The sequence below is a fragment of the Mus pahari genome, chromosome 3 (assembly GCF_900095145.1).
Source record: "Mus pahari chromosome 3, PAHARI_EIJ_v1.1, whole genome shotgun sequence".
NCBI lineage: Eukaryota > Metazoa > Chordata > Mammalia > Rodentia > Muridae > Mus > Mus pahari.
In genome coordinates, this window is record NC_034592.1 from 112285681 (window position 1) to 112313282 (window position 27602).

Sequence of the window (27602 nt, forward strand, 5' to 3'; positions counted from 1 at the left end):
AAGAGGGAGAGAAGAGAAGAGAAGACAAAGAGAAAGGAGAGAGGAGAGAAGACAGAGGGGAGAGAGGGTGAGAGTGATGGGTAAGAGGTAAGAGCAAGGTGGGACTGAACAGCCCTTTTTATGGTCTTTTCTGTTACTAGGTAACTGAGGAAGAGTTTAGCCTGAAGGTCAGAAGCTTGGGCCATTGTCTATGTGACTACTGACCATGCTTCTCTTGTGGGGGCTGTGGGGGGCGGTAACTTAGGCAGGAGCCAGAGTCCAGGAGCATGAGGGAACGCCTGCCATGTCCTGTAAGTGAATTATGACCTCGGGGTTCAGACCTCAGCTCGACTGGAGACCAGCCTGCAATTCCCCACAACCAAAACCTACCTTGCTTTATAGAAATGAACAAATTCCGTTAAAATGTAGTTAAGAGGCTGGGAGGTAGTTCAGCTCAGTTGATAAAGTGTGTTCCTTGAAGCATGGGGACCTGTTTAATAATCAGACTTCACTTTAAAAAAAAACCATCCAGGCCTGGTGGTACATAGCTTTAATCCTAGCACCGGGAGGGGAGAGACAGGCAGCTCCCAGGGGCTCATTGCCCAGCCTAACTTACTCAGTGGGTCTAGGCTATTGACAGTCCCTGTCTCAAAGGAAGACAGGGCCTGCCATCCCCTGGCCTCCACACATAGGATAAGCACATACATGTTCCTGCTCATACCTGTAGATACAACATGAAAACACACAAAGCATCTAAAAGCTCAACAATTCTCAAAGGGATTGATTCCCTTCACATTTTTCAGAGGAAATATGCCATCAACAATTAATCGCCTGAAATGATATTTGACACTATTGTCCTCTAGGTCCTGGAGTCTAGGGAAATGCTAATCAAGGCCCACAAATAGATACCATTGTGCAAATGATAAGATTGCCATAATCAGAAGATAGTACCCGGTACTAGTAATGATGCTGCTAGGGGGAAATGTGAAATTGTACAGCTCACTTTAATAGTTTCACAGAGCTTCAGCAAGGTAAACATAGTTAATATGACACAGAAACATGGTTCTTAGCTCTGATACCTTAGGGAATTGAAAATACACACATAGAAAGATGGATATTTGTAAAAGCCAAACACTAGAAACAACACGAATTCTGACACTATCCGACCACCTTCCTACCTCTTGCCCTTGACTGCCCAGAAGCAGGCTGGGGTGGCTTCCTTTCTTCTGGGTAGCATGGCCTGGTTACTGCTTGCTGTCCTACTGATGTACTTCACACACACACACACACACACACACACACACACACACACACACACACAAAAGCCAGGTGTGGTAGCGCACGCCTTTAATCCCAGCACTCGGGAGGCAGAGGCAGGCAGATTTCTGAGTTCGAGGCTAGTCTGGTCTACAGAAGTGAGTTCCAGGACAGCCAGGGCTATGCAGAGAAACCCTGTCTCTAAAAACCAAAAAAAAAAAAAAAAAAAGAGTTGAGAAGACCATAAGCACAGTCCACAGAATCAATTAAGCAGGGCTCATAGGGGCTCACAGAGACTGAAGAGACAATCCTGGAGCCTGTGTGGGTCTGAGCTAGGTCCTCAGCATACATGTTATGGATGTATAGCTTGGTGTTCTTGGGGGACTTCTGAGAGTGGGAGCAGGGGCTGTCTCTGAGTCTCTTGCCTGCTCTTGAGACCCCTTTCCTTCTATTGATTTGCTTTGTCCAGGCTTGATATGAGGGTTTGTACCTAGTCTTATTGTAACCTGTTATGCCATGTTCAGTTGATATACCAGGGAGGCCTGCTCTTTTCTGAAGGAAAATGGAGGAGGAGTGGATCTGGAGGAGAAAGGTGGAGAGGAAGATTAGGAGGAGTGGAGAAAGGGGAAACTGCACTCGAAATGTAATGTATGAGAAAAAAACTAAACTTTAAAAAAAATAGTTGAGAAAGAGGGAGCCGTGGGTGGTGACACATGCCTTTAACCCAGCACTCAGGCAAAGGCAGATGGACCTCTATGAGTTCCAGGCCAGCCTGGTCTACAAAGCAAGTTCTAGGACAGCCAGGACTACATAGAGAGACCCTGTCTCGAAAAAACAAAGAAACACAAGTAAATAAATAATTATTATTATAATAAACAGAAGAGTTGAGAAGAGAGGACAGGTTGGTGCCCAACATCTGCATTTCAGTTGAAGCCCAGACTCCAGCGTCTCCTAAGGTCTGCGGATGCAGTAGGAAAACTGCAGAAAGGGACAGAAGGGAACCTTTAAAGATACATTTTCTATCAGGTCCTAATTAACTAATTAAGCTAATATGGGTCACAAAGGTCACACACTAAAGTGGAGTGGGATTTAGTACAGTTTGCAGGGTACAAAACCAAGAAGCTTAGAGAAGAGGCAGCTCTTCCTGGCTCTGTGGTGTTTTCCCCCCTCCCCTCCCCCTCCCTCACCCCTCACCCCTTCCCCACCCCCTCCGGTGTTTCAAGACAGCTCTGTGTAAGTACTCTGGATGGCTTGGAACTTGCCTTGTAGACCAGGGTGATCTTGAACTCACAGAGATCCAGCCTCCTGATTGCTGGGATTAAAGGCATGTCTGCGTATCTGTGTGTAAGTTTTTTGTTTTTGTTTTTGTTTTTTTGGTTTTTCAAGACAGGGTTTCTCTGTATAGCCCTGGCTGTCCTGGAACTCACTTTGTAGGCCAGGCTGGCCTTGAACTCAGAAATCCGCCTGCCTCTGCCTCCCGAGTGCTGGGATTAAAGGCGTGCGCCACCACGCCCGGCCTGTGTGTAATTTTAACCGGTCCAATCACGCCTTGGTTTAAGTTTCCAGTCGACCCTGAGAAATAAAAGGACCAGGGTGGGGCGGGCCGAACAAGAGGAACTACATTTCCCAGCAGGCCACGGGGTAGGGCGGCTGTGGGGTTGGTCCGGCCATCCAGCGGGCCACGAGTGGAGTCTTTGCTCCTGTTTCCCGTCCGGGGCTGGCAGAAGCATGGATCTCGACGGCCGGTGGCGGAACCTGCCCAGGGGGCCCAGCCTAAAGCATTTAACCGACCCTTCGTACGCGATTCCCCCGGAGCAGCAAAAGGCGGCTTTGCAGGATCTGACGCGGGCGCACGTGGACTCCTTCAACTACGCGGTGCTGGAGGGGCTGAGCCACGCGGTGCAGGTGAGTGGCGCGCACTCCGCTCCGGAGCCCTACTCTTGGCCGGAGGGGTCCTGGAGCGTCCCTGCGGTTGGGGGAAGTGGCCGGAGTGGGGGGGGGGGGCTACAGTATGACCTCAAATAGGGACGCGAACTCACCCTGCAATGCTTTAGGTAGTTCAGAGAAAAAAAACCAATCATAAGCCTAGAGGTGTAGGGAAACTTGTATTTGTGATTTCTGGCTTTATATGTGAGTACTAGTCTGGTTTGGGGTGAACCATTTCTGGGTACTGTGAGATGAGAGTGAGGAGGTGATCTATTTGGGACTGTGTTTTCCGCCTGTTCACAGCGCTCGCGCCTTTTCACACCTGGAGTCTTCCGTTCTAAAACTACCTGAGAAGGTTCCAGGCTGATCAGCAAGGCACATCCTTCTGTTTGCTTCCCTTAAAGTTTTCTTTTGGGGACGGGAGAATGGGGACAGTTCGAGATAAGGTTTCTCTGTGTAGCGTTTGCTGTCCTGAAGCTCCGTAGACCAAGGCTGGCCTCGAACTCAGGGATCTTTCTGCCTCTGCCTCCCGAGCACTGGGATTAAAAAGGTGTGCACCACCATCGCCCGCCTTCTTCCTCTTAAGAATTTGCAAGAGAAAAACTTAACACCTGTTCTGAGTTGGGCATGTTGAGGAAGATAAAAAGTCCAGGGGAGTCTCTTTTTGTTGGCATCTTTATTCCCCACCACCACCACCACCACGCTCTGAGAGTAAGACACCTCTCAGGTTTAAGTGCTCCTCACTTTGGATGTTGGTTGTTGGTTGTGTAGCAGTAGCAGGCACCAGCAAGCAGTCAATGCCATACATGTTTGAGAACTGCTCTAAGATGTGGCGCTTTCTGAATCAGGAGCACCGGGGAAATGCTGCGACTAATCCTGGTGTTTAGAAAGCTCTGCATTAGATAAGGCTAAGGGAGGAAGATGGTGCCCTCCCGTGGGAGGCGGGGTGGGTTCAGGGAGAGACATATGTAGTAGACAGTACCCTGAGCTTTCATTGCCCGACAACTGTATTGTGAGAACAAGGGATGGGGATATGTTGAAGAGCTTTGACTGCCGGACTGAGACTTGACAATATGGAAGCCATTTAGAACTCTTCGAATTACCAGGCTTCAGTCTGAGGGAATCAAATGTACAAAGCTGAGCATTGAGATCAGAAGAGTGTCCCTGGGGGTTGGTGAGATGGCTCAGCGGATAAGAGCACTGACTGCTCTTCCGAAGGTCCTGAGTTCAAATCCCAGCAACCACATGGTGGCTCACAACCGTCTGTAATGGGATCTGATGCCCTCTTCTGGAGTGTCTGAAGACAGATAACAGTGTACCTACATGTAATAAATAAATCTTTTTTTAAAAAAAAAAAGAAGAGTGTCCCTATACTTGCTCCTGAAAAGCGGTAGAACCTACTGCAAATCAAATACATAGCGTACCATCAAAAAAGTTAAATAGTTGGCCAAGTTACCAGTTGGTTGTAACTTTAGTTGTCCCTTTTAGATTTGTGGCATTGGTGTGGTAGATGTCAGTGAGTGTAGACTGTGGTGATTTCGGGGAGTCTTAGTGAAAAGTGTGTTGAAAAATGCAAGTGATTTAGCAGCATGAATTGTCTTTCAGGCCATACCTCCCTTTGAATTTGCTTTCAAAGATGAGCGCATATCTCTCACCTTTGTGGATGCTGTCATCAGTCCACCCTCAGTGCCCAAAGGGACCATCTGCAAAGAGCTCAACGTTTATCCAGCTGAGTGCCGCGGCCGAAAGAGCACCTACCGAGGGAGGCTGACGGTGAGCATTAGTGACATAGTGACAGCAGGTGGCTGTCCCTGCACACTTCTGAGACGAGGACTGTTGCCACTGAAGTGATTGTATCTTCATCTAAAGCAATTGTGTGTCATCCAAAACATGAAGTCACTTCCCTGTGGCCTCTTCCTCCTTTTAACATACTCATTTGTGAGGCTGGGGAGATGGCTCAGTGGTTAGAAGCCCTGCCTTTTCTTCTAGAGGATCAGGGTTTGGTTCCCAGCACCATATGGTGATTCACAGCTGCCGGTAACTCCAGTCCCAGTAGATGTAATACCCTCTTCTGGCCTCCACTGGCACAGACACACATCTGGTACATAGACATATATGTAGGCAAAATAAAAACAGAAAATAAAAACAGATATAGCTAAAATTTTACTTAAATATTTATTCTTGTAGGTCATGATATTTTTTTTTCTTTTATTCACATGTAGGCTGATATCAGCTGGGCCGTGAATGGAGTCCCCAAAGGGATCATTAAACAGTTTCTTGGCTATGTTCCCATCATGGTGAAGTCCAAGCTTTGCAACTTATACAACCTTCCTCCTCGAGTCCTCATTGAGCACCATGAGGAGGCAGAGGTGAGTGCAGGAATCGAAGCTGTGGGGCAGTGGCGAAGGTGAGGAAACGGGAGGCTGGACCATTGGTGTCATCGTGTCTGTACTGTGCGTGACTCTTACCACAATCTGTTGAAGCCGTGTTGAGCCTTTGCATGTGTGAAACTTAAGTCTGCCACCAAGCTGCACTTCCAATCCAAATTCTCTTTTATTGCCTTCCTTCCCTTCTTTTTATTTTTGGGAAGTGAGATGGGATGGGTCTTGCCTGAAACTCACTGTGTGGATCAATTCGCAGAGATCCACTTTAATTTGCACGTCCACCTACCCTGGGATTAAAGGTGTATACCCTCAAGCCTGGCTATGTCATTATTGTGGGTGGGCAAGGGAGGTGGGGGGCTGCTTTAGTCACTTGGTATCCTCTGACCATATGTAGAGGTCAGAGGACAACACGTCAGGTGTTGGTCAGGGCGTGGACTCAGGTCGTCAGGCTCCACAGCAAATTCCTTTACCTGCTGAGCCGTGTTTCTGGTCCTAGGTTTCCAAGTTATCCACAGATATATTTACATGAATACTGAACCATGGAAGTATTGTAGGAGCTGCCTGTAAAGTTCCCTGAGCTTCCTGGGTGGTTCCTGTACGCTTTCCTTTGTTTCTTTAGCTGCGAAGGTGGCTGTGGGCTATTGAGGCGAAGTGAGGAGGATGCGCAAACTCTGCATATTCCTGAGGAAACTGTCAGGCCGTGGGAAGAAGGTGTGGGTGTCCAATCAGGATGTGATACTCAGCCACCCTATTTATCAGGTGTGGGGCTTTGGAGAATTTAAGTCACCCCAAGCCTCCTTTTCCTCTAGTGAAGCAGGCATACCTATCATTAGGAGAACCATGTGCTTTGTTCACAGAGCTGCAGCGGGGTCTGCCTGTTTGATAGCAGACCGTTAGTATATACTCTTTTTTTATCATTAAACCTATTTTCCTATATTTGTCTGGTCCGGATTTGTAGTTAGCAGAGCTCGCGTGTAGTCAGCCTCTTTCTTTGTCATTATTTTCTTAGCTTACCCGGGAGCCCATTTGGAAGCAAAACTGGTTAGTATTTTTATCTTTAGATTTTTGGAGCAAGTTTTGTTTGTTTAAATTAGAAATTGAAATAATTTGGGACAGAAAGAAAAGTGTGACTGAGCCTGTCTTGTTGGAAGGGATGGCCCTGTTTTCCTGACATCCTGTTCTCTGCGTCTATTGGATCACACTTGTGAGTTTGACACGACTTACCCTGGAGCTTGTTCTGTTTCCAGAGACCAGAGTGTGCCTCTTCTGAGGGTCGCACTTCGGTGGCGAGAAATAGCTGTGTCTAGTTGTTTAACAGCTGACAACCATGTCTTTGGCAGGAAATGGGTGGTTATTTTATAATCAATGGCATAGAAAAAGTCATCCGCATGTTGATTATGCCCCGGAGAAATTTCCCCATCGCCATGGTAAGGCCGAAATGGAAAAGCAGAGGACTCGGCTACACTCAGTTTGGTGAGTCTTCCTGAAGGTAGTCGGAATGTTGCTTGAGACAACCTGAAAACCATTACCAACTCTACAAAATAGTTACTGTGTTTCCCTTACATTATTTTTGGTTTTCTATTAAGCACTTCTATAAGGTTCAGGGTGGGGGCTGGCAGGAAGTGTTGATCCATGTGTAAACTTTAAGCTACAGGCTAAGGACAGGGCTGGGAAGTGGCTCAGTGGGAAAGCATGGGGTCCCCATCACCCACATTTAAAGACAACAGGGGTATAGCAGTGCTCATCTCTGATCCTAGCACTGGAGGGGAGGGGACAGGAGCCCCAGGCAGGGGCTACAGCTAGTTTAGCCAAGGGAGAAAGTTCTAGGTTCAGGGAAAGACCCTGTCTCAAAAAAGCAAAAGAGAATAAGGAAGACATCTGGATGCCAGCCTCTGGTCTCTGCCTGTGCCTGCGTGGGAGAGTAACACCTGCACACAGAGATGCACACACACACTACCTGTGCCTGGGTAGGAGAGTAACAGCCCCCCACATGTGAATGAGCACACACATACTTGAATACAATCTAGTGCTAGTGTATAGCACTGTGACTGTAGTTAATGATACTGTTTTGTTTATTTGAAATTTAAAAATGGAGGAGATTTTTTTAAGTGTCTGGATCCCACATGTACAGATATACACAGCTGGCGACTGTGTGTGGTAATTGATGTTTTAATCAGTTTGATTATGGTCATTGCTATGCATGTTTCTCAGCTAGCGGGGTTCTGTCTTCCTAAGCCTGAAGTAAATTGAAAGTATTGTGCATTAAAAATGCACTTAAAGGGGCTGGAGAGATAGCAGTTTCAGAGCTTGTAATCTTCAGAGAACCTGAGTTCAATTCACAGCATCCATGTTGGACAGCTCACTCACTCGTGCGCACGTGCTTTTGCGTGCTTTATCTCTCTCTCTCTCTCTCTCTCTCTCTCTCTCTCTCTCTCTCTATATATATATATATATATATATATATATATATATATATATATATATATATATATAAAATATAATATACACACCACACACACATAATAATGCACTCAGTACAGTGACCTGCACACATGGTAGCTTAGCTTGGCAAGGCCAGAAGTGCTAAGAACAGGTATTAATACAGCAGCATACACTTTGGAAAACTCCCCTAAAGCAAAGCCTGTTTTGTGAGCAAGTATCGATCCTCTTGTGCTCGCACACAGATTAGCTTTTTGTACATGTGGCGAGTATATACACACTGTTCGAAACACTGGCAACTCCGGAGCCTGAAGAGTGTCAGTTGGTTTTCTTTTCCATCTCTGGGCTGGTTGGGAGCTGTGGCTAACCGCTGCTGTCCAGCATCCTGAGGAAATACACATTGTTAGCCTAGGAGCAGGTCTCAGTTCAGAAGTGAAATGCGGTTTCTCCTGAGTGGACGTGGCCTGTGCTCCATGGTGAAGCTGAAAGGTTGCAAGTGGATCGTGGTTAGTTGGCACCATTGTATATGTGTATAAGTTGGTACCTGTTGTATATGTGCATCAAATTGCTTTATTATATATATGCTGTTTACTAAGAAAACTTGAGAAATCACAGAAAGTGATTTCATAATGAAAATCCTTTGTATATTTTTAATCTGGAAGAATCCATATATTTATGGTATTGTTTTTGAAGATGAAGGCTAGCCTGACTGAGTACCTGTGAACAAAGGCCTCAGAGGCCCCCCTGGTTCAGGCTGCCTTGGCATATCCTCAAGGGGGACTAGTCTGTGTTCTAATGCTGCCTGTGACAGTGCCTGGCACTGTAAGATGGCATATGGCATTCTCTATAAAACTTTTATATTACATATATTATATTATATTACATATATAAAATTTGTTTTTATAGTTGAGATAATAATCCTGTAATTGTTACCATAGATATAACACCTAGGAGAACAGCATCTCAGTATGTTAAAACATGTAGCCATTGGTCCTTTTGCTTTACTGATGTAGTGTCTATAAACCTGAAGTCTTGAGTTCTGCTCTTCTCCATCAGGATGTTAGATAAGCAACCGTGTCTGGACCCGTCCCACAGGGCAGTGAGGATTTGGATCACATGCCCTGTGGGGTGATCCAAATATAAGGTGCTATAGGACATGAGCCCCAGCTGATGGTAACCTTGGCTTGGCCAAATTCACAGCTTCATTTATTTCACAGGGTAACCCTGTAAACATTTGGCAGTGGTCTATAGACATTTTTGATTGCCAGCCTTGGTTAATTTAATCTAAGTAATATAATTTTAAGTTTTTGTTTTTTGTTTTGTTTTGTTTTAAACAGTTTCTCTCTATGTAGCCCTGGCTGTCCTAGAACTCACTATGTAGACCAAACTGGCCTCAAACTTACAGAGGTCTGCCTGCCTCTGCTCCCAAGTGCTAGGACTAAAGGTGTGTGCTATCACGCCAGGTCTTGGCTCATCTTAACAAGCGATTTGCCTTTGATTGTGGTAGTGGTCAGAAGGAAAATGAATACTCTGCCCACGATTGCCTACTGTTGCTTTGAACAGGGATCTCCATGCACTGTGTGAGAGAGGAGCACTCCGCGGTCAACATGAACCTGCACTATGTGGAGAACGGCACGGTTATGTTAAACTTTATTTACCGCAAAGAGCTCTTTTTCCTTCCTTTGGGATTTGCACTTAAGGTGAGATGAGATGAATACCTGTCTTTTGCTGTGAATAAACTCATTGGAAGCTGTGTCCTGCACACATCCCACGTACAACCATGGCAGGATGGTTTCTCTTTGTTACAAAGTACATGTGCATATGTGTTACCCAAACATTTTGGTAGTATGAGACTGGAGGTTGCAAGATCTAGGCCAGGTAGGGCAACATGCCAAGACTTTGTTGTTTCCAACCTCCCCATCAAAAACCAAACCAAACCATACATGCTAGTTTTTAATTAGCCTCTGGTAGCTTGAAATATCAATAAACATCTTCTCTCAGCGTTTCTGGGGTTGTGAATTTGTGAGTAGCCTGATTCCATGGCCACACTGAAGTGTTTGAGGTGCTGTGGGCCGCTGAGATGACTCCTCCAGGAAAAACACCTGCCATGAAAGACTGACAACCTGAACTCAGCCCCCAACACCCACAGCGGAAGGAAAGACTTGTCTCCCCAGACCCTGTCCTCCTTCACCTCCGGATGTGTGCTGTGGCCTGTGGACCTACACACACACACACACACACACACACACACACACACACACACACAGGCACCACACCCTCTCTCTGATGAAGAATTCAAACTTTATAATAAATGAAGTGATGTAATCACCTGGACTGACCATGCTCCAGGACCCAGTGCCCAGCTAGCTGGCTCACTTGGTGGCTGTTGGCAGGAGGTCTCTGTTCCTTGTCCTCATGGAGAGTTAGCTCAGAGAATGGGGTTGAAGGCAGTCTGTTTTTCTTACTTTCTTTTTTTTTTTTTTTTTTTCTCGAGACAGGGTTTCTTTGTATATCCCTGGCTATCCTGGAACTCACTTTGTAGACCAGGCTGGCCTCGAACTCAGAAATCCACATGCCTCTGCCTCCCAAGTGCTGGGATTAAAGGCCTGCGCCACCACCGCCCAGTGGCAGTCTGTTTATGACCTGACCTTGGGAATGTGGCGTCTCCCTTTCCTGTCGTATCTCTCTTGGTGATGTAGGACAGCCCTAATCGTAATGGGAGGAGATAATTGAAGTTCTGAATACCCAGTAGGATCACTGGACTTCGCTGTTTGGCCGATTTTTTAAAAACCACTGCTTTGTTTTGGAGGGCTGGTTTTGCTTGGGCATTTAAGATTTTTGGTGGGGGTGGCAGGGTTGAGAGGTAGCTCAGAAAAATTAAATATTTGGTTGTTGTTAAAAAAAAAATGTTTATTTTTTTAAAAATCGTTTTTTCTGTTTCAGGCCCTCGTGAGCTTTTCTGATTATCAGATTTTCCAGGAGCTTATCAAGGGCAAGGAGGAGGACTCTTTCTTTAGGAATTCTGTTTCTCAGATGCTGAGGATTGTCATGGAAGAGGGTTGTCACACACAGAAGCAGGTGCTTGACTACCTGGGAGGACACTTCCGCGTGAAGCTCAGCCTTCCTGATTGGTACCCTAACGTGGAAGCTGCCGAGTTCCTGCTTAAGTATGTGTGCTCGCAGGGAGAGCATGCGGGGAAGTGAGCCTGGTGGGAAGCTGGTCCTAGCCAGGAAGGAGGCTTTGCTTCTGTGTTCTACAATAATTTCAGATTTGCAACAGTGTCCAAGTAAGACAGTAGTCAATGGAAGTCACTAGTGTTGGTGTTTTGTTACATTTACAAAATGCTCGCTTAGTCTGTCCATAGATACACATTTCCTCTCTGTACCTTTGTAAGTTGTGGGGCCCTATTTCCCTGTAGCCATAGGTTTGTATTACATAAACACTGTATTAAAGGAGCAGGGTTCCAGCAATTGGGATGTGGCCATTGTTGCTGAGAAAATTAAGTCTTATTTTTAACTGAGCTGGAGTAGCTCTGTGTGGATCTTTACTCCTTGTCATATGGTGAGCACAGCTCCAGACTTTGTGGCAATATTCCATCAAGGTTACCAGTGAAGGTAAAAAGAAATTAGGCGAATAGGAAATGTTACTTAAACTCGGACTAGGCCCCTGGTTGCAGGAAATGGAGCAGGAAAAAGCAGAGCTGCTCTAACTAAGGTGGTTTCTCTCTCAGCCAGTGCATCTGCATCCACTTGAAGTCCAACACTGACAAGTTCTACCTGCTCTGCCTCATGACCCGGAAGCTGTTCGCTTTAGCCAGAGGAGAGTGCATGGAGGACAACCCTGATAGTTTAGTGAACCAGGAAGTCCTCACCCCTGGGCAGCTCTTCCTCATGTTTCTGAAGGTGAGTGCCTGCTGCTGTCCATGGGCCACTGTGCCACTGGCGTGCTTGGATGCCACTGTCTGCATGCTAATAATTCCTAGTATACAGCCTCTCTTCTTTGCTTGGCAGTGAGGGACTTAGTCAAAACTCAAGCTTATGCCAGGCTGTGTGTCATCTGTATGTAATTTTGTTTCCATGTAAAAATCTGGGTTTCCCAAATAAGAGGCGTTTCCTGAGACTGACCTGGTTGGCCTGCCCTCCCTCTCTCCCTCCCTTCTTCCCTTTTTCCTCCCTCCCCTCCTTCTTTCCTTCCTTCCTTCCTTCCTTCCTTCCTTCCTTCCTTCCTTCCTTCCTTCCTTCCTTCCTTCCTTCCTTCGGTTTTCAACACAGGGTTTCTCTGTGTAGTTCTGACTGTCCTGGAACTCGCTCTATAGACCAGGCTGTTCTCTGCCTCCCAAGCACTGAGATTAAGGGTATGCACCACCACCACCTACCTGGCTAACTTAGGTAAAGATTTCTTCAGTTTAATTCATTTTTTCCCAACAATAAAATTTCATTCCTCACAGCTAAAGCCCCTTCTGTTATAAATACTTACAGCATAGTTTCCTGAACCGTTCTTCTGTTCTTGGAGACCTAGGCTGTTCATAGCTTAGCTTGTGACCAGTGCAGCAGTGATGTTGACATGCAGGAATCTTGGTGACACGTGGGACCACGAGGAGTGGTAGGCCTGTTTTGAGTATTTTGTGGAACCATCCTGCTGACTTCCATGATGACAGAATTCACTCACGCTCCCAGCATCAGTGGACCAGGATTCCCTGGTGTCTGCATCTTCTCTGTCGGGTTACTCATTGTCTTGATGGCTTCCGTTCTGACGGGTTGAAATAGAAAGTCCCTGTTATTTCTATTTGCATTTCCTCATGCCTGGTTTCACTGAACATTTCTTAATGTGCTTATTACCCATTTGTACTTCATTTTCTGAGAATTGTTTCTATTTCTTTAGCTCATTTATTGATTGGGTTGTTTGACTTTGTTGGGGGAAGGGATCTTTGTTTCTGTACCTGTTCTTGTGTGTGTCCAGGTAATTGGGGCACTTTTTTGTTTTTTGTTTTTTTTGTTTTTCGAGACAGGGTTTCTCTGTGTAGCCCTGGCTGTCCTGGAACTCACTCTGTAGACCAGGCTAGCCTAGAACTCAGAAATCTGCCTGCCTCTGCCTCCCAAGTGCTGGGGTTAAAGGCATGCGCCACCACGCCCGGCGGGGCACATTTTTTTAAGACAGGGTCTCACTGAATCTGGAGCTCACTAATTTGGTTGGGCTGGGTGGCCATCGAGCTCCAGGGATCTACCTGTTTCCATGTCATCAGTGCTGGGATTCCAGATGTGCGCTGCTGTGCTGCGCTGCGCTTTGTAAGCGGCTGCTAGAGATCCAGACTCAAACCCCCATGCTTGCCGGGCAAGCACACCACCAGCTGAGCCATCTCCTGTTTCATTTCTTGTTATTCGGTGTTTTGACAGGGTGTCTCTTTACCAGCTTAGGCTGGCCTTGAAATTAAACGGAGATTAGTTATATACAACCAAGCTTAGTTTAATTTATATATATATAAAATATATATATATTTGTTTATGTAGTCTAAAGGTAACATCAAATTTTGGTCATAGCTCTGATGACCAAGAAACAACTGTATTGACTGATACCCTTAGATACAGTTGTTAGTCTTTGGGGTTTTTTTCCATGTCTTTAAGTTCATCTGCTTGCTAAAATTTATTTGCAATACTTTAATTGTTTGTTTGTTTGGTTTTTGTGGCTCTGACAAAATGCCTGACAAAGCTAACATAAGGCAGAGAGGATATATTTGGGCTCGAGGTTTAAGGGAATATCATCTGTCACAGTAAAAAGGGTTCCTGGAGTAGTGTAGGAACATCAAGTGCAGAGCAGAGCCAGCTCCTGGGGGCCCAGGTCCACTACCAGGTCTCATTTCCAAGAGGACATGGATGTTGGAAACTGATGTTGTGGCCTGTGTAAGAGTAGGGTACGCTCTCGACCACTGAGCAGTCTCCCCAGCCCCTGATCTAGACTTCCTGTCTGTCTTTAGAAATGCCTGAGCTTCAGTTTACATTGAAGGGCTATCTTTCAGGATGTGCTATCGATGTGTTCTTTGTCACATGTAGAAACAGCAGGCCTTGATGTGTCTGTAGATAAAACATTTGAGATAATTTAAGCAAGTACTACTTTAAATTTAACATTTTCTTCTTTTTAGGAAAAAATGGAAAACTGGCTAGTGTCTGTTAAAATCGCTTTAGATAAGAGGGCTCAGAAGGCCAATGTTTCCATAAACAACGAAAATTTGATGAAGATTTTTAGTATGGGAACAGAGTTAACAAAACCATTTGAATATCTTCTTGCTACTGGGAATCTGCGTTCTAAAACAGGTAAATTAAACAGATAGGCCATTTTTATTTTCAAATTACCTGCCTACATTCGACAGGTATTATATTAATTAAAATAAGTTGCTGAGGAATTTCAGAGTAAGCTCACCCTCTCTAAAGTCAGATTTCATGATATGGTAAATTTTGACAAAAGTCTGCCACCCTGAAGGGTTTAAGTTCAGCGAGGTGTCTTTACTGTGTACATCTAGTGCTAGCACACCACATTCCCATGTGTTCTAGAAAGCGGGTGACGGCTTCTGTCTGGAGCAGGGTTTTTTCCAGATGTCAGCCTCAAGGGTTTAGATACGTGCCCCTCCCTGAACCAACTGTATTGGAATAAATTGGGAAAATAAAAAGAGCAGTTGGGATCCAGAAATCTGCTTTTGTTTTTCTGACAGACCCTACTAATGCTGCTTCTCTCTAAGTGTGCCCGCTTAACTCTAGGGCTCTCCGATCAGGCTACCTCAGTTCTTTCCGTCCACCTGATCTAATATTGTGGATGTTGCGATAATCTACTTTTGTGTATGGTGGGAGAACTGGGGATTGAACCCAGTGCCACTCGGGTGTTAGGCTAACTCTCTTAACACCGAGCCACATCCCCAGCCCCTGAAGTTTTATCATTTTACCAAAAATCAGAAATAGACAGTTTGGAGTTTTTAAACAAGAGTTTGCCTTGTTTTGAGTGACTGTTTTTTAAATTAAGGTCTCGGCTTCCTGCAAGATTCTGGCCTGTGTGTTGTGGCCGACAAGCTGAACTTCATTCGCTATCTCTCCCATTTCCGCTGTGTGCACAGAGGGGCTGACTTTGCCAAGATGAGGACCACCACCGTGCGCAGGCTGCTGCCAGAATCCTGGGGCTTCCTCTGTCCTGTGCACACTCCAGACGGGGCGCCGTGTGGGCTGTTGAACCACATGACTGCCGTGTGTGAGGTTGTCACCAAGTTTGTGTACACAGCGTCTATTCCAGCCTTGCTCTGTGGCTTAGGTAGGAACAGTGAACAGCCTTGCTGGGTTTCACCACATTGACCAGCGTTAAGCCGTGAAGTTACCCTGGGGATTCAGCAGGGGCGTTTCTTCACTCCTCCACGCATGAGTTGGGCTAGAAGCTCAGGCTTCTCTCTCGGGCAGTCTGAGGAGCTAAAATAAGTTCCATGACCTCAGTGTTGTCCCTTTTTACAAAATGAAAAGATAGAAAGATTTGAGATGGGACGGCGGTTAGTATTCAAGTTTAGATGCTGCTGTGTGAGTTTTGGGTGGTTCGCCTTTGTTCCTGGTGGACCTTTGCATTTCTCAGTAGAAAACGGTGGTGGTTTGGGGAATTCCATTAAAAAGTAGCTTATCCTGTATAGCTGATGCCGTAGATCAATGACTGTTGCCTCTGGTAACTTGGCAACTGCTGCCTCTGCTTTGGGGGAAACTCAGTCATATTCTTCTAGGCTTGCTAGTTGCCTCCAATTCGTTTTCACAATTAAAGATGTTGGTCTTTAAGCCGGGTGGTGGTGGTGGTGGTGGTGCACTTGGGAGGCAGAGGCAGGAAGATTTCTGAGTTAGAGGCCAGCCTGGTCTACATAGTGAGTTCCAGGACAGCCAGGTCTACACAGAGAAACCCTGTCTCGAAAAAAAAAAAAAAAAAAAAAAAAAAAAGTGCCCCAATTACCTGGACACACACAAGACTTTATGTGAAATACTTCACCCAGCTGGAAAGTAACCATTGAGAGGGGACTTGAGAGAATAGCCAAGAGTCAAGAGATAGAAAATGGAGTAATCTGTTTATTTGCTGACTACAGGCAAAGAACAATTTTGTTCTATCACTAATTAAAATCAAGCCAGGCATAGTGGCACACACCTGTAACCACAGCACTTGGGTGGCAGAGGCAGGAGGATCAGAAGTTGAAGGGTGATCCAAAGCTACATAGGAAGTATGAGGTCGGCCTGGGTTACGAGACCCTGTGTCAAGGTCCAGAAGGAAGCAAAGAGAAAAGGTTAATATAGAGAGGTAGATAGTACATCCCACCATGGAGGAAGAGACGGGGGTCATTTGCTCTGGTCTGAGGAAGAGGGCAGAGTAGAAGACTGTCCTTGGAGGGCAAGGACTGATGTGACACATGAAGCCCTAAGTGGTAACCTTTGACACTTGGGAAAATGCTGGCTATTTTCACATGGCACCTCTGTGTGCCAATGTCCTTTCTCACTTAACTATAGTTGGTTCTCAATTGCAGCCCTGTAGTGCGTTCAGTTCACTGCCAGTGCTGTCAGCCCATACTGAACCATTACTTCTGGGAGAGCTGTAGGGCTCAGCACTTACAAGTCTAACCGTGAACTCTGAGCCAGTAGCCCCGAGCTTATCTGACTTTCTCTGAGGCCCGTGAAAGGCACGCTACACTTAGGAACACTAGGCAGCCCCCGGTACTAAGTAGTGTTGGTGTGGCCTCGAACAAACATTGAAAGACTTTCCTGCAGTTGGAGCACAGAGCCAAGATGGCCAAGTATCTACAGCAGGACACTCACATTTCTGCCATGTTACCTCACAAGTGGCCATTTATAATTTTGTGCTTACAAATAAAATGTCTAAGAGGTGTATGTCCAAGTATGGAAACCGCAGATAAGGAGGGTCGGCAATATTAGGTTTTTCTCGGGGGATGCTTTAGGAATCTGAGTGTGAAAAGGTATCCCTGTACCCAGTCGTCTTCTTACAGGAGATAGGTGCTTGTGTGTTGGTGAAGCAATTTACAGATGTACAAACAATACCAAAGCGTTTGTGTTGTCCAAATAGGAGAGTTAGACAGCTAAACTGAGAAAGCGTTACTGACCGCCCTTGATTGTCCTTGTCCCCCCAGGAGTCACTCCTGTTGATGCACCGCCATGTCGACCGTACAGTGACTGCTACCCTGTCCTGCTGGATGGCGTCTTGGTGGGCTGGGTGGATAAGGAGCTTGCTCCTGAAGTTGCAGACACTCTCCGTCGATTCAAGGTGATTATCAATATCTGGGGTGTCTTCCTTGCCTCCTGAGTTTGGTTTTCAGCCCTTTCCTCTTGGGGTGTCTTCCTTGCCTCCTGAGTTTGGTTCTCAGCCTTCTCTAGTTGATGAGCTGTCCTGGCGACTGTCTACAGTGATCAAGCAGTCAGCAGGTGAAAGCTAATTCCAGAAGTGCCTCACTCTTCCCCTGGTGGGAACTTGCCTTGTGTGAGGGGTCATTGACAGACACGTGACCTCTAAGCATTTATTGGTCATTTCATTGAGGCCCCTGTCTGCCTATGTAACCAGCTTGACTTTGTAGGAATGCCACTAGTTGGTTACTGTGCTTGCTCCCTAGTTGTCTGCCCTGGGAGGTGTTCATCTGAGCTGCTTAGGTTGGTCTCATGTAGTTGGTTTTTCAGGGGTAACTTGTGGACCCACTGACTGATGGTTTTTGCTGAGTTTCCACCGCTCCTTTGGTTGTTCTTTGCTAAGTTGCTCATGACTGTGGTGGTTGGCTGCACTCACTCTAGTCCACACAGGCCTTGGCTGTCTTCCTGGCCAGTTCCCAGGAAGCTAGGATTACAGTAAGAGTTCTTTATTTCTATTCTTCCTAAGCTCTTTACTGAGGCCTGTCTTGGTGAGCTGAATATTTTTATCTTGGTTTTATGAGCCAATGACTTTAACGTTTTTCTTTCTATAGTTTGGCTTTCTTTTTTCTGTTCATTATTAACTTTTGTGTTAATTTAATTCGTGGACTGATAAGATGGCTCAGTGGGCACAGGCACACACTCAGACCTAGTGACCTGAGCTTGATCCCCAGATGGCACAAGGTTCCAGGGAAGAGCTGGCTTTCCAGACTCCTACACATGCAAACAATGAACCCATTAGAATTCAAGGCTTGGAGAGAAGCCTCGGTGGTTAAGAGCACTGGCTGCTCTTCCACAGGACCTGGGTTCAATTCCCAGCACCCTGTGGTGGTCCACAACTGTCTTATAGCTCAGGTTTCAGGGGATCCCGCTCCTTTTTTTTTTTTTTTTGGTTTTTCGAGACAGGGTTTCTCTGTATAGTCCTGGCTGTCCTGGAGCTCACTCTGTAGACCAGGCTGGCCTCGAACTCAGAAATCCGCCTGCCTCTGCCTCCCGAGTGCTGGGATTAAAGGCGTGCGCCACCACGCCCGGCCCCCCGCTCCTTATTTTGAACTCCATGGGCACCAGGCACAACGTGGTACATACAGACATTTGCAGGCAACCTGCTCATACGTATTAAGTAAATAAGTAAATCTCCAAAAACAACCAAAGAATTCAATTTGGTTTAGACTTGATAGCTTAATCCCAAGCAAATGAAAAGCTGAGACAGGGGGATAGCTATAATTATCGATTTGTTTTTCATTCTTTTCTCTTTTTCTTGAGCTTTTTTTTGGTGTCTGTGTGGTGAGCTTTACCGTCTTCACAGACATCAGAGATGTGATGTGGCTATGTTAACTGAGGTTGAAGACAGCATGGCTGGTCTCAGGACTCAGCGCTGCCAGGGCTAGAATGTCACCTTTTCAGACATTCCTTCCTCTGTGCAGTCTCCATTCGTCTTCACTGATAATGTGCTGAGATGCGGATCCCTTAAGTATATATAGTTTTTAGGATCTTTTTCAAATCATTGTTTTGGTTTGTATTTCTCTCCCTTTACTTAAGAGTTTCTAAAACAGTTTTGGTTAAGATTTATTTTTTAAGCATGCATGCAGTGTCCGTGAAGGCCAGAGGGGAGCTCTGGATCTCTGGGAGAGCTCTTGGCAGTTATAAGCCACCTAACAGGGGTGCTGGGAACTGAACCCTGGTCCTCTGTGAGACCAATAAGTGCTCTTAACCACCGAGCCATTTCTCCAGCCTTGTTTTGGGTTTGTTGTTGATGTTGTATGTGTGTGTGTGTTTTGTGATTTTTAAAAATGTGTGTGTGTGTGTGTGTGTGTGTGTGCGTGCATGATTGCGTTTTGGTATGCACTTGTGAATACAGTGCCTACTGTATGTACTCTTAGCTGTGCAGCCCTCTCTGCATCCCTGTTTTGTTTGTTAATTTCCAAATATAGGACCCTTTTCATGTAATTGTTTGGAAGGAAATTCATTAACGCACGTTTCAAACATAGAATAAACTTGCCTTTTTGAAAAAACTCCTTTGCTGTTTCTCGTGGGCTGAGTGGCCTCGTCTGTAGCTGAGACTGGGATGGACAACGGTGGCTCCGGGGCGCTAGGTTTATTACCCGATGATGTCATCTCTTAGATCTTTTTCTTTTCTGTTCTACCTGGCTCCTCGTGGCAGGGAAGCTGAGATAAGACATACATTTATTCTTCACTAAACTCTTGTTTTGTTAAAACAGGTGTTGAGAGAAAGAAGAATCCCTCCCTGGATGGAGGTGGCCCTGATTCCCATGACAGGAAAACCAAGCCTGTACCCCGGGCTGTTCCTCTTTACCACTCCCTGCAGGCTGGTGAGGCCTGTGCAGAACTTGGAACTGGGCAGAGAAGAGCTCATTGGAACCATGGAACAGGTAGGTACCTGCTGCGGTGTGGCTTATGGAGAACAGCTTTCAGAGGCTCAGTACCGCGTCTTAAAGCATTTGCTAGGAGGTCAGACTGACTTTCCCAGCTGTCTTTGCCCAGCTCTAAGCAGTTTCGTTGTCTTTCCACGCTTCCAGGAACCTGTGCGAGGCATGGTGCTCGCATGACTGCCCTTCCATGCTGCCCAGCGTTCACGGGTCTTTTGTACTTGACTCTGTTGAAGTTGGTGAGACCGAGGCATCCCTTTGACTCGGATCTCAGTTGTCACCTTGATCTTTGCCATTGACAAATGGATTTGTGCCTTCTTTAAAAAAAAAAAAAAAAAAAAAAAAGAAACCGGGTGTCACGGTGCACTTTAATCCCAGCACCGGGGAGGCAGAGGCAGGCAGGTCTGAGTTCAAGGCCCAGCCAGGGAGGGCTACCCAGAGAAATCCTATCCAAAATAAATGAACATTTGTCTTCCTCTCTGGCCCCTCACATTGGACAGGGTAGATACAGATGAATATCTAAGGGGAAAGCGTTAGGGAGACAGCTCAGCGGGGGAGTGCCTGGCATTCACAGGCTCTGGGTTCTGGCTCCAGCACCTTCATAGCAGCCAGTGGGACATCTGTCTGGACGTTCCCCGTGCTTCCGGCAGAGCCTGTTCCTGATCTGGGTGATATAAGCACTGTGCAGCCTCGACCACAGCTCCTGGGAAGCAGCAAGACTGCCACAGTTGTTCCATGACTTTGTCTTCCTGTCCTCCCTCTGCTCCAGCTCTTCATGAACATCGCCATCTTTGAGGACGAGGTGTTTGGTGGCATCTCCACACACCAGGAGCTCTTCCCTCACAGCCTGCTGAGTGTGATCGCTAACTTCATCCCCTTCTCAGATCACAACCAGAGTCCTCGGAACATGTACCAGTGCCAGATGGGTAAGGTGGGTGGGGGTGGGGGTCAGCACATGCGAGCACAGAAAGCACTTGTAAATTAAATTGAGGTGATTTCAGACTGACAATAAGCTGCAAGAATACTACAAAGACTGCCCACAGATAAGACGTCTATTCTGTTACTAGCTTGCCCAGTCGTTTTTTCAAGCATGGTAGCGCCCTCCTCCATAGTTCAGTGCGTGGCCTTCACTGTTAGGACTTTGTTAGGATATTTATCAGAATTAGGAAGTTTAGCATTAATTATTTTTAAAAGATTTATTTATTTATCTTATGTAAATGAGTACACTGTAGCTGTCTTCAGACACATGAGAAGAGGACATCGGATCCCATTACAGATGGCTGTGAGCCACTATGTGGTTGCTGGGAATTGAACTCAGGACCTCTGGAAGAGCAGTCAGTACTCTCAACTGCTGAGCCATCTCTCCAGCTCCTAGCATTGACTTCTTTATTTAAAAAAAAAAAAATCTTCCTTTAAATTACACCTGTGTGTATCCATATGTGAGTACTGCGTGTATATGCAGGTGTCTGCAGAGGCCAGGGGCATTGAGTGCCTCTGGAGCTGGAGTTAGAGTCAGTCGTGACCCTGATGTGGATGCTGGAGACTAAATTTACTTCCTCTGCAAGACCAGCGTGCACTCTGTGTCTTCGTGAGGCACCAAAGGCTCGTGGCTGGTCACCTGCGTCTGCTAGTGTGTCTCCCTTGATGCAGAGGAACTCTTCAGTTTGTTTGTGACATTTACATTGTTAAAGAAAATGACTTGTTTGTCTGAGCTCTGGTGACTTAGGCCATTACAGTCAACTCGAGTACCTTCTGTACTCTTCCTTTCATCTGAGTCACGCTCTCAGCAGTTGACATTCTCTCTAACCCCACGGCCCTCCTTGAGCTGGTCTTGAATTCAGTATCCTCCCGCCTCTGTCTGTTGTCCCAGGATTGCAGGTGTACATGTCCCACATCACGTCCTGGATCCTTGTGGCAGATTTGTTGTTTACTGCATGGGTGTCTGACTACAGATCCTCTTGTCATTATTCTGAAATGTCTTTTTCACACTCACCTGGAGGAAATCTTCGCTGTATAATGCTGAGTGGACATATTCTTTTATTTCAGTGTTACAGCTGCTACGTGGGTTCCTTGTAGTCTGTTGTGTCTAACTAGAAGGCAGGGCTTGCAAAGTACAGTTTCCCGGTCTAGTGTACTATTTTTTCCTCTCTTTAAGACTTATTCTTAAGCTGGACAAGATGGTGCACCCCTTTAATCCCAGCAGTAAGGAGGCAGAGGCAGGCAGATCTTTGAATTTGAAGCCAACCTGGTCTACAGAGTGAGTTCCAGGACAGCCAGGGCTTTACAGAGAAACTTTGTCTCAAAAATATAAAACAAAAAGACTTGTTCTTTATTTTTGTTTTCAGATTGACTGAATGTCTAAATATGATTCTTTTTGTGTTCGGATAACATTTACTGGTCTTTATAAGAAAAAAAAACAACTGATGAACTTTGGAGCATTTTCAAGGCTTCCAAACTTGCTTCTTCCTCTTTATTTCTCCTCCTCTTTAAAGACTTAGCCATGCATCTTCATAAAAATCCCTGTGGTTATTCACCTTGCTGTGTGTGCAGGTTATGTGTGTGGGTGTACATGCTGTGGCATGATGGTGGAGGTCAGAGGGCAGCATAAGGGTTGAGGGTGGAGATCAGAGGGCAGCATGCAGGTGGAGGTCAGAGGGCAGCATGCGGGTGGAGGTCGGAGGGCAGGCAGCATGTGGGTGGAGGTCAGAGGGCAGCATGTGGGTGGAGGTCAGAGGGCAGCATGAGGGTGGAGGTCGGAGGGCAGCATGAGGGTGGAGGTTGGAGGGCAGCTCTGTGGAGTAGTCTCTCTTCCTGACTTTATGCTGGCTCTGGGGATTGAACTCGATGTGTCTTTCAGTCTAGGCCTTCTGCTGGGTTGGGTTGTTTGTTGGATTGTTTGTTCTTGCTACCAGTTTGTGCTTTCTGGGTGTTTGTTCTCTATTCATTATGGTATATTTTCCTGTGTCTGTTGAGCTTGATATAGTGGGTGCTGTAAAGTTACTGTTCCAACATCGGGGTGGTCCCCAGGGTTGCTATCCCTTGACTGTAGTTTTTCTTGAGTGAGTTATGTTTACTGTTGTATCTCCAGTAATTACTGTGTCGGCTGTTATCTCTGATGGGCCTCTCTGAAGGGGCTGTTGCCAGTCTTGACTGCTATTTAACTAGGTTCTTAGGCTCAGTTAAGCTACTTGACTCAGTCTCATGCATCATGAGCCATTCAGTTCCCACCAAAGGTTTAAACTCAACATATGTGCAGAGTAAAGGCTCTTCCTGGGTTGTCCCTTTTTTTTTTTTTTTTTTTTTCTAAATGCCTCTTACTTTCCAGTAGCTGCCATGCTGTGAATTCTGTCCCCAGACTTTACAAATACTGACATTTCTGTGTTTGTATCCATACGTGTCCCACACTTGTCAATATCCTCTGTGGCTTTCATTGTTTCCATTGTATAAAAATGATAGTGTTGTTAGCTGTGTGTTACAAGTGTCTATGAGTGTATGTACATTAAATGCAGTTCCGAACTCTTCCTGGCCTGCTCTCTCATAGTCTAGGCGTGATGATGTTCCTGGTTCTTAAAGCTGATGTTAGTCTGATAAGCAGAGGCGCCATGCTTGCTTTATTCGCCCTGTGGTGTGTATTTATTTCTTTTCCAGTTTTAGGAAGTATGTTGAAAATTGAGGATTGAAAACAAGATACAAAAACTTTTTTTTTTTTTTTTTGTAGGTAAGCAGACCATGGGCTTTCCACTGCTCACTTACCAAAACCGATCAGATAATAAACTCTATCGACTTCAAACCCCTCAGAGCCCTCTAGTGAGACCGTGCATGTATGATTTCTATGACATGGACAACTATCCAATCGGGACAAACGCTGTTGTAGCTGTGATCTCCTACACTGGCTATGATATGGAGGATGCCATGGTGAGTGTTCTAGTTGTAACTCTGCAATCCTTCTCCATTGCTGTTTGTGAACTTTCTTACTGTGAGATCACTGAAGGAATATTTGTGTGTCCTCAAGGCCATAATACATTTGTTCTTTAAGCGGTTAATTCCTGCTCTGAGATGAATGGGGGGAGACACTGAAAAATACCCAGTGTGTGTATATTTTCCATATCCGTAGACACACTATGGGTAAAGGTTGATTTGAGGTTTTGGTATATTCATCCTTTATGTTTTATCTTTGATTAAGTTTTAAGCCATTTATGATTCTGGGGCTTGAAAGCATTGGTAATTTAGAAATGTAGTTTCAAAATCAAATGCTGGTTACCTTAAACCAAATATTAGTACAGCCATAACTGGTTATATTCTGAAAGTCTTTGCTCTCAGTCTCATAAGTTAACTGGACGCTTTGACTCCACAGATTGTGAACAAGGCTTCCTGGGAACGAGGCTTCGCTCATGGAAGTGTCTACAAGTCTGAGTTTGTAGACCTCTCAGAAAAGTCTAAGCAAGGAGATGATAATCTGGTGTTCGGGGTCAAACCTGGTGACCCACGGGTTATGCAGAAGCTGGACGATGATGGGTTGCCATTCATAGGTGCAAAGCTGGAGTATGGTGACCCTTACTACAGCTACCTAAACCTTAACACTGGGGAAGACTTCGTGGTTTACTATAAGTAAGTCTGGGAACATGTTGAACTGCTGGTTGGTTAGTTAGTGGAAAAGTGTGTCACAGGGAACCTGATTGGTTAGGAGACCACTGTGTTGACCAGCCTGGCCCTGATGTAATGGGTGATGCCCCTGCCTCTTAAGTGATGTGAGTATAGGCTTATGCTGCCACACTTGGCTTCTGTGCTGGTTTTTAGGGGCTGTTTCTTAGTGAAATTACTGGAGGTCAATGAAATTGTCTTCAAACAGAAGAAAAAAACTTAAAAATATATATATAGTTCATAATCTAGTAATTGTTTTAAATCTTTGCTGTGCTAATAAAGTCTCTCTGTTCTGAGGGCTAGGACATTCAGGGTTGAATTGCATTGATGAATTCACTAAGGTGAATCCTCATGGTGGCCCTGCCTTAGTGTCCTCACATGGGGGGACAGATGGGAAGGCAGATGCTGGGAACAGCTCAGACCCCTTCTGTGAAACCCCTGTCCATTAATTGAGTCCTCTTCAGGACTTAAATCTATCCTTGGGTTGGAGAGATGGCTCAGCAGTTAAGAGCACTGACAGCTCTTCCAGAGGTCCTGAGTTCAATTCCCAGCAACCACATGGTGGTTCATAACCATCTGTAATGAGATCCGATGCCCTCTTCTGGTGTGTCTGAAGACAGTTATAGTGCACTCACATACATGAAATAAATAAATCCATCCTAAAGGCCTGACTCCTGACACCCCAGCAGCAGTGGTGGGGTTGGGCATGACCTGGTGAATACACTTGGGTGATGTCATTCATGGTCATTGCACTGTGCTGTTTTCAGTGTCTTGCTTTTGTAGTGGCTTTCTAAGGTCATTTCCTTCAAACATGCAGTTAGGGGTGTTTCCTAGCCAAAATACTGGGTTCTTCGGCCTCTTTTTAAAGATAAATGATTGTCTTTGCTGCTTTACAGTGATGGCTTCAGTGGACTTGCCTAGAAGTTTTTCATTTGCTAATCTTCTCTCAGATAAGCATAATTAGGAATCCTAGCCATAAATAACGTCTAGCATCTATTTATATTGCTGAGCAGATGGGGATGCAGTTTACACTCTTTATGAACATTAATCATGTTGACAGGGCTTAAATATTTTTAAGTTCAAACAGCGCTTGGCTAGGCTCTATGTCACACGCCTCTCTGTTCCTAGCACATGGGAGAAAGAGGCAGGGGGATCACTGCGAGTTCTAGGTCAGCCAGGGTGAGAGACTCAGCAAACAGAACAAACTGCTTGACTTCTTATTTCATGCATTTTCTTGTAGGAGTAAAGAAAACTGTGTTGTGGACAACATCAAAGTGTGTAGTAATGACACAGGCAATGGGAAGTTCAAGTGTATCTGCATCACAGTCCGCGTCCCCCGGAACCCAACCATTGGAGATAAGTTTGCCAGCCGTCATGGTCAGAAGGGCATTTTGAGCAGATTGTGGCCAGCCGAGGACATGCCTTTCACTGAAAGTGGCATGATGCCAGACATTCTGTTTAATCCTCACGGGTTTCCCTCCCGTATGACCATAGGTATGCTCATCGAGAGTATGGCCGGGAAGTCTGCGGCTTTGCACGGTCTCTGCCATGATGCTACACCCTTCATCTTCTCCGAGGAGAACTCTGCCTTAGAGTACTTTGGTGAGATGTTAAAGGCTGCTGGCTACAACTTCTACGGCACCGAGAGGCTGTATAGTGGCATCAGTGGGATGGAGCTGGAGGCTGACATTTTCATTGGTGTGGTTTATTACCAGCGCTTACGACACATGGTGTCAGACAAATTTCAAGTCAGAACAACTGGAGCCAGGGACAAAGTCACCAACCAGCCCCTCGGGGGACGAAATGTCCAGGGTGGAATCCGCTTTGGGGAGATGGAGCGGGATGCTCTGTTGGCACACGGTACATCTTTCCTTCTTCATGACCGACTCTTCAACTGCTCTGACCGTTCTGTCGCCCACGTGTGTGTGCAGTGTGGTAGTTTGCTTTCTCCACTGCTTGAGAAGCCTCCTCCATCTTGGTCTGCGATGCGCAACAGAAAGTACAACTGCACAGTCTGTGGCCGCAGTGACACCGTCGACACTGTCTCTGTGCCGTATGTCTTCCGGTATTTTGTAGCTGAGCTGGCAGCCATGAACATCAAAGTGAAACTGGACGTCATTTAATTTGATCCCCGCCATCTGAGCTAGGAGATAAGAACAGGAGGTGTCCTCATCCAGTGAGGGTATTATGGGCTCACTCTGGGTCTATACAAGGATTGCAGTACTGACGCCAAGAATAGGAAACTGAGAATTCAAGACTTCTGTGTCACTGTAACCTACTGAAGTTGGTTTTCATATCTTTTTTTTTTTTTTGGTTTTTCAAGACAGGGTCTCTCTATATAGCCCTAGCTGTCCTGGAACTCACTCTGTAGACCAGGCTGGCCTCAAACTCAGAAATCCACCTGCCTCTGCCTCCCAAGTGCTGGGATTAAAGGCGTGCAGCACCACACCCAGCCATATCTTTTTTTTTTTTTTAAGTTTTTTTTTGTGCCTTCTTTAAAAAATGATGTAATTGATAATAGGTCATGCAGGGCACCTTCTTTCTGGGCCCAGGTTCACTGCTCCCTGCTTTCAGTAGCAGAGGGTGTCTGTTATCCTCAGTAGCAGACGGTGTCTGTTATCCAGAGCAGGCCAGTACAGTAAACAGAAAATGGAAGCCATATGTGTCATTTTTATTTTTATATACATAGAAACTAAAGCTATTTCGTGTATATAATTTGATGGGTGAACTGGAATGTAGGTGTGGTCTGTGATGTCATTATCACAGTCAAGGTGACTAACTAGATCTATTGATCAGTGTTGAGTGCTGCAGTAGAGAGAGAAGCTCACCAAGATGCTAATCATTTTCCACAGGAGTAAAGGGGTTTAGCCTTCTTGAAAAGACTGACCCCAGCTAGCACATTCCAGTTACTTTTATTCAGTCATTACACAAAATTAATTGGGTCTGGGGAAGGTTCCAACTCCCAGAGTTCTCTTGCTTGCCCTTGTCCAAGAGAGCAGACGGCCCACACAAATCCCTTTTTGGCCATGGCTAGCCATAATCCAAAGCCAGAACTCCAGGTTTGCCAGCAGTGTCTTAGTACAAAGGTCTGTGCAGCTGGAAACTCACGTAGCAGCAAGTGCAGACTTTGGAGGGAGACAGCATTTCTTCAAGGTTCAAACATCTCAAAACAATTTCT

The 27602-nt window shown here is 45.8% G+C and overlaps 1 protein-coding gene across 1 annotated transcript; it reads left to right on the plus strand.

Moving 5' to 3' along the window:
* The first annotated feature begins 2896 nt into the window (after positions 1-2896).
* Polr1b (RNA polymerase I subunit B) lies at positions 2897-26782 on the plus strand. The gene is made up of 15 exons (XM_021192503.2): positions 2897-3141; positions 4768-4935; positions 5385-5531; positions 6887-7019; positions 9549-9685; positions 10929-11152; positions 11717-11888; positions 14123-14294; positions 14995-15276; positions 17129-17262; positions 19616-19786; positions 20553-20709; positions 23502-23698; positions 24138-24391; positions 25665-26782. Exons 1-15 carry the CDS (start codon positions 2965-2967, stop codon positions 26545-26547), a joined length of 3408 nt encoding a protein of 1135 aa, XP_021048162.1. The 5' UTR covers positions 2897-2964; the 3' UTR covers positions 26548-26782.
* The last annotated feature ends 820 nt before the right edge of the window (positions 26783-27602 follow it).